Genomic DNA, 7,641 nt, shown 5'->3' on the forward strand with positions numbered 1-7,641 from the left:
GGCTGCTCTGGTGAGGAACCTTTATCTTTATCATCTTTATCTTCCATTGTAGTAGCCATCAGTAAAACTGCCAAGTTCAGTTATTAAAAAAAAAATGCAGCACTCACTTGACTGACAGCATTGGAGTAGTTTACTGTGATTGTTTTTTCCCCTGTGATGAACACAATATGGCCTATCGCATTTTGGAAAAGAAAATTCGTCCGCTGACTTCAAAGCTATGCGTTAAAGTAACAAGAACCTTCATAGAAATGTAGTGGAGTGAAAAGTACAATATTGGATTTCAAATGTAGTGGAGTAAAAGTCATAAGTTTCCAAAAAAAAATAACACTCAAGTAAAGTACAGTACTCAAATAAATGTACTTCGTTGCTGTCCACCCCTGTCAATGAGTATCACCGAAGCATTTTGTGACACAAGTTTGGTTTTAGGTTAAAAAAGAAAATGTACACACGAATAAGGCTATGAAAAGTTCAAAACTCAGAAAATAATCAAAGATTAAAAGGGTTGTGCAAATTTCCAGATGTTACACATAGTTAGAGGTTTATTTTTAGACTGTTAGCTCAATCTCTCCAATCATCTTCTCTTTTTCACTTTAGTTTAAAGTTTGTTTAGTTTAAACTCCCTGAGATGGTGATATTCTCACAACTCCAGTCAACTTGATATCACTGAGTTTTAATATATTCTTCTGATTTCTAATAGCTGGTTCCAAACATAATTATTAGACTATAGTTTTATGCTATCCACAGGTTCCTTTTGTGACAGTATTTGTATTGGATTCTGATTCATGTTAGTTTTAACAGAGATCCATTACAGAAGCATATGGAACAAGCAGATATAATTGCTACAAGGAACATGGACAGATAATTCTGTAATGAAGATATGTAGAATTAGCTTTTCTCATAGAGGAGTTTTTTCTTTTCTTCTTTTTCTTTTTAATGAAGATTGGGCCACACCAGTTTGGCACAAATTGATTTTCAGGTCAACAGGATCAGTGCTTTAGAATTGAACATTTAAAGTGAGTAAATACAGTGTGTTGTTTCACCTTTAAAGTTGTAAAGTCTGTTGTACCAGTCACTGTTTGGAGTGAGTCCAGTTTTCACTCACAAAACACAACGGTTAGGTATTAATCACTGACAGATATAGAAACATGGCCAGTTGTTAAGTATAGCGCCACTTCCCTGGTTGTTCAGTCTAAAGAAAATGTTACATTTTACCAAGAACTTGTGTGTACCATCAGTCCACCTAACTGTAGATAGCAAAAAAAAAAAAAAAACATTTCAGCCACAATAATTCTCTGCCCTCATTTTAGGAATCCCAAAGAGATGTAGTGTATACCATCTACAGTGGTCTTTTTCTTTCACGTGTGAACAGATAAAGTATCTTCTGATAGCTGTCTTTATGTTAATTTTCAGTATAGTACCTGTGTGACCTAAAGCTAAGAACTAAGTATACCTGCTAATCTATAGTCCAGGTCCTGTGAATGCTCTGTCTGCAGCAATGAACCCAGGAACTGACTCATTTAATTTGTTTGCCTGACCTTTAGACACTTGAAGCATGGCAACATTTTTTTAAGTTGCAGAGGGAAGAAGGAAGCAAATAATATGAGCTACTCTCTGCACTCTTTACACAGAGTCAGTTTATGCTCAAAAGGCTCCACTTGAGTCACACGAGATGACACTGAAAGTGATATTACAAAGCACTGTATATTTCTTTGCAGTTGTTTGTTTCTTTCAAAGTAGAGTTTAATGTTTGATAGATTTTGTCTCATTTCTCTAGTACGGCTTCATTCAGTGGCATATTTGGGAGTGGCTTGATTTAGAATGAGGGCCTCACCTTGTGGAAGATACTATTCATACTGAGAACACAACAGCCCTTTCTTTCAGTAATGAAAGGTTAAACACCTTTACCATCCACATGGTTCATGCAAGCCGACAGTCCATCAAACAGGGGTAAAAGGCAACAAAAGAGTGATGCAATATGTTATGTGTCATAATCTATTCATTCAATATGAAACAGAGGATCCATGCACTGTTTGTGGATCCATTAGTTGTTTTATTTCTGAAACAGACTTTCCAAAACACAAATCAAATCCAGGTCATGAATCATGCCAGAGTTCAGGAATCTGGATATCAGGGCAAGACAATCAAACCAGAAAAGAGAATCAGAGAATCAGTTCTAGGAATTCCGGAACCAAGCAAGTTCATACTTAAGAATATTGATAATGCAGGTTAGTAAACTAAGGTTCAGTATGTGCAGGAAACACAAGACGTCACAGAGAAGTATTTGACTAAGAGTCCCATTTATACTGAACAGAAATGACCAACAGGTGTGTCTAACAACCAGGTGAGAACAAAAACCTGACCAAGTTGGGAGGCGCTGAGTGGAGCATTGGCCAGAAGCTTGCATTACACAATGAGACCAAGAATTTGCGTTCTCACTAGTGTCACCACATAAACAATACCTCAAGTGAAATACTTGTATGGTGTGAAGTCTTTGAAAATGGAAAGCTGATGCAGGAAAAGTCCTTGATTTTTTTTATTCCGTGATGTCCGATTGAACCTTGCACCCATGCACCTTGTTTTCAAGTGATGCCTCCAGTCACAAGGAGAGTAAGACATCGCTGCTCTCTGAAATCATGCCAGACAAATGTTTCACTATTGATACCGGTGACAAATTCATCTGTTATATATGAGCTCCTGTTCCTGCAGTGCTTGCCAGTGTGTGTTGATGCACAACTACTGTCAAATTTGATATAAAAAGCATTTTCTTTTCCCCTATTGAACTTGTTCTTGTGTAGTGTCTTTGTCAAGGACTTGTTCCACTGCTGCTTCTACTGTTCTGTTGGAAAGCCAGTAGTGCGTCATTGACAGTCCTCAGAATGTATTGCTCCTTATTATATATTTATATATTCTGAGACATCTGTGTGTTCAGGTATTTCTATAAACCTAGATTAGCATGCATTAACAAGCGCAAATAAGCAGAACAGATCTGGTCTTTATTCTGGATTTGTGATTATACTTAAATGTTTGGGAGGACTTCTTTTGCTTTGAAGTTGTCACTTTAAAATAAAAGAAGATGTCATGAATGGGGCCCTTTTATTTTCATTTTCTCAGAGGCTGAGTCGAACACTTTCTCAGTAAACAGAAATGTAACACCATCTCTTAAAGAGCACTTGATTCAGTCCCAGCGATGCTCAGCTTCCCCTAACTGGTAAGGGCACAAATATCACATTGGATCTGTTTGGAATAAAAGACTCTCTGTCTAACACCTCTTTGTGAGGTACTGGGTCTTTACACTTGCTCAGTCATGTTTCCTGTTCTATTGCATTTAGGCCCCTGTTTTTGACCTAGTTCTGGATTTATTCATTTTTGATATCTGTGTCTCATTTATTGATTTTAGTTTGGTGTTTATGTCACCTGTGGTTTTGCAGTATCTGGCCTGTTAAATGACCTTGATTTTGGATTGTGTCTTGGATTTGCTGTTACTGGAATAAAACTACTTCTTTGCAAATGGATCATCAGTTAGTTTCTTTACAGACAGTATATTTTTATTCATGATTTTTATTCATTATTCTAATCTCATTTCATTAAAGCCAAAAAAGTTCAGAAGAGAGCTTGAAAAATTCAGTCAAATTATATACAGAATTTAACTTATTTAATATTTAATATCTTTGTATATTATTATTATTATTATTATTATTATTATTATTATTATTATTATTATTATTGTTATTACCGCCTTTAGCTTTGATTCCAGCACACATTCGCCATGGCATTGTTTCGATAACCTTGTGCAACATCACCACATTTATTTCAGCTCAGAGTTGCATGAATTTTTGGCCGAGATCTTGTCAATGACGAGAGGGTCTAACCGCTCTGTAAAGTCTTCTCCAGTACATCCCAAAGACTTTCAATGGGCTTCAATGGATCAGGGCTTTGTGATGGCCAATTCATACTTGAAAATGATTCCTCATGCTCTCTGAACCACTTTTTCACAATTTGAACCCAAGCCATCAGGGAAGAAAAAATCCATTGATGGGATAACCTGGTCATTATTAAGTACATTCAGGTACTAAGCTGACTTTTTGTTGCCATGTAACATTGCTGAGGCTACACCAGATGATAACACTGCTTCCAGAAGCTCAAAATGCAAACGGCGACTTTTTTTTTTTTGGCCAGGCAGTGTACTACCGTTCCAAAAAAATGCATCAACAGGAGATCAGGTCTCTCTCCACTGACTGTGTACTTTTGAAGACTGAAAAGTTATAAAATATTCAAGATTCGTGGTTCTTGTAAGCATACAGCTCTGCATACAACTTGTTGTTTCTGTTTTCCTGAAAAAATCAGTGCCTCTGAGGCTCTGTTTTTTTTCTTTGTCTTTTTTAGGCCCTTCACTTAATTTTCACTTTCTTCTTTATCTACAGGCTCTCATTCATTGTATATACTTGCAACATACATACAAGGAGAGACACAGTTCCCTGAGTTTAGTGTGGTGATTATGTTAGATGATGTGCAAGTTGGATATTATTCATCAACTGAGAAAAGATATATTCACCATATGTTGCACCATACAGAAGACTACACTGAACAAATGCAGAGAGCCTGCACTGTATTTCAAGATATGTTCAACAATGTGCGAACTCGAACATCATATCTAAAGGAACAGATGAATTCTACTAATGGTGAGTGCAACACAAATGGACAGTATGTTCATTAAACAAATGTTTAAAAGGAAAAATGAATTCATTACAAACATCCATGAATCTGTAAGAAACAATGGGACACAGATTTTTGCCCCAATGCCTTGTGAGATGTAATGTCATTATTAATTCTCATTATTTTATATTTATTTTCCTGTATCTCCTTCTTAGAATTTCATGTTCACCAGAGACTTGCAGGGTGTGAGTTGTTGGAAAATGGCATTTCGGGTGACATGATGACATGGGATGCATTCAACGGTGTATACATTGGAGAACTGCGCTTTAGCACGCAACAAAACAATATACACATGAAAGTGGAGCACTTTGGCTTGGAAGGCATAAATCCAATTGCTGTCAAATTGCGGTATACATACGTACATCATCCTATCTGCATTCAGTATTTAAAGAGGTATCTTCAAGAACAAAAAAATAGAGTTAGGAGAAAAGGTAAGGTCAAATACATATCCTTGTCCCTATCTAAAAATCATTTTATTATAATATATATGTACTTTAAACAGTTTATGTATATGTGATACTCCCTGACTTAGATCTCAAGTAGCTGTAAGACAAAGGTCCTGTCACAGCATATAAATAAATGAAATTGGAATGTGAGAGGACATCTATATCATGTGGCAGCCAGTGCCCAAAGAAGTTGAGGAGGACAATGGGTTGTGTGCCTTTAAGAGAAAGGAAGTCCTGATGTAATAAGATAATATGTTATTTTGCAGAGTATGGGCAAACTATCGATTTTGAAAGAAGAATATATAAAATTTAAATTCACAAAATTCAAGATTTCAACACATTGCCTCTGCTATTTATCTAAACAAAGCACCATATCTCTCTAACTGATCTCAGGCACCATCTCTGAAATTTGTGTTCTATGCATTCAGATCCCTGGCTGCATTTTCTTTATCCATGAGTTTGTCAATACAGATGTTCAGCACATGACAAATAACAATTCTGTCATAAACTAAGATGAATAGTAGGAATATGATTCTCAGGAATGGTATATGAAATGCGTTTATTCTTCCTCCACAGTCAAACCAAGACTCAGGCTCCTGAAGAAGACTCTCACAGGCTCTGCAGGGATTCAGGTGACATGTCTGGCCACTGGGTTTTACCCTCGTCACATCAGCCTGACTCTGCTCAGAGATGGTCAGCCTGTGTCTGAAGACCAGATCACTGGAGGAATTCTGTTACCTAATGGAGATGACACCTACCAGATGAGGAAGAGTGTGGAAGTCAGTGCAGAGGAACTGAGAGTGAAAAGAAACTATACCTGCATGGTGACTCACCTAAGTCTGGACAACAAGCTTGATATTAGTATTGGTAATTGTCATTCACTTTTATAGACATAGAATGCATTTATCCTACTGCCTCTAACAAGCATTGGATGCTCCCTTCCTTCATACTGTGATGAGTGTAGGTTCTGAGGATCCAATACAGAATGAGTGTTTCATATGTACATTTGTCATAAATGTGTGATAATAAGCATCAATGTCACAGAACACTGTTTTTCTCGGCCTAATACTCCAAAGGTTTCCTATCTCTAGTTTCTCTCATTATTTTCCATGACAGATTATGACCCAGATACATCCACTGTGTCTGTGGTGTCCTTGGTCCTGATTGTGTTGGCGGCAATCTTTGTCTTGACAGTGGTACCTACAGCTGGATTTATTGCATGGTGGAGAAGACGTGCAGGTATAGTAAGATACTAGTAAAATGAAGACTAAGCAAGCTTCAAAAAACAGAGCAGGATGTTTTTCCAGGATGGTCCTGATGCACAAATTAATTGGTTCATTCATATGAGAGATAATTTTATGTCTTTATGTCAGACCAGCTAGAGTGTCTGCTTCCATATTATTTATTTATTTATTTATTTATTTATTTATTTATTTATTTATATATGTGTGTGTGTGTGTGTGTGTGTGTGTGTGTGTATACATACATATATATATATATATATATATATATATATATATATATATATATATATAAATTCTGAGTATGCCTGATGCATTATTGCATTCCAGGTTCCAAAACATCGCTTCATGGTGGATATGCAATGACTTCGAGTAAGTATTAAATTTTTTGCTGAAATTCCTAGCATGTTTATGTTATGTACACAGTATGAAGCATACTTCTATTAATTATCGGGGGGGGGGGGGGGGTTTACAACAACTGTAGGCATCAAATTGTTATTAAGAGTAAAATGCACATAACCATATTAAAAGGCTTTCTCTCTGTTTCCAGGTACAGAAGACAACTCTACTGCAGACTCCTTATCTTTGGGATAGCGTTGGGATCAGCAGTAGCCATACACATCAAATAATAACAATTATTTAAAAAAAAAAAATATATATATATATATATACACACATATATATATTGTTGATATTGTTGATAATGGCTCATCAGCTGCTCCAATTTAATATACAATAATACAAGAGCAATAACACAAGGGTAGTATACTTTATATTTTGAGTTTTCATTTTGTTGTTGTTGACAAGCTATCAAATAATGACACAAAGACACTTTTGGGAGCTCTGCATTAACAAGAGAGAAAAATGAGAGAAAACATGAGAGAAAAAAAAGGTGTTGGAAGATACATACGCTTTTGGAAACTCATAATGTCAGATTTTTTTTTTTTCCACAGCTCCAGGTAATTCTCAGGGTGTCCACCAGAGGGCAGAAAAAAAACGATCTGATACCGCCAGAAGATTCACCCTCATTATGTCTTTGTTTTCATCTGTGTCCTGTTGTGTTCTCTTGTTAGCTCCCCTTATTGTTCAGTTTGATAGCTTTATTATAAACAAGGCAGTTCTTAACCTCTGCATAAGTTTGTTCTCGAGTTTTGTGGTATTTTTAACATGGTGTTTTTAACTTCAGCTGTTCATTCTTTGTTTTCTCCTCTCAGGAAATGTTTTCTTTGATATTTTATCTT

The 7,641-nt window shown here is 36.2% G+C and overlaps 1 protein-coding gene across 1 annotated transcript; it reads left to right on the forward strand.

Moving 5' to 3' along the window:
- Positions 1 to 2,095: 2,095 nt before the first annotated feature.
- Positions 2,096 to 6,994, forward strand: LOC115805296 (major histocompatibility complex class I-related gene protein-like). The gene is made up of 7 exons (XM_030765839.1): positions 2,096 to 2,225; positions 4,422 to 4,513; positions 4,658 to 4,679; positions 4,869 to 5,144; positions 5,736 to 6,026; positions 6,276 to 6,398; positions 6,951 to 6,994. The coding sequence occupies exons 1-7, from the start codon at positions 2,096 to 2,098 to the stop codon at positions 6,992 to 6,994; spliced, it is 978 nt and encodes a 325-aa protein (XP_030621699.1).
- The last annotated feature ends 647 nt before the right edge of the window (positions 6,995 to 7,641 follow it).

This window comes from Chanos chanos, chromosome 1 (assembly GCF_902362185.1).
Source record: "Chanos chanos chromosome 1, fChaCha1.1, whole genome shotgun sequence".
Lineage (NCBI taxonomy): Eukaryota > Metazoa > Chordata > Actinopteri > Gonorynchiformes > Chanidae > Chanos > Chanos chanos.

Excerpts from the sequence above, each read along its gene's own strand:
- LOC115805296 (XM_030765839.1), top strand. The coding sequence starts at position 2,096 with ATGAATCATGCCAGAGTTCAGGAATCTGGATATCAGGGCAAGACAATC. Across the intron at positions 4,514-4,657 it reads TTATGTTAGATGATGTGCAA|GAACAGATGAATTCTACTAA; the intron begins GTTGGATATTAT and ends TCATATCTAAAG. Across the intron at positions 6,399-6,950 it reads ATGGTGGAGAAGACGTGCAG|GTACAGAAGACAACTCTACT; the intron begins GTATAGTAAGAT and ends CTCTGTTTCCAG.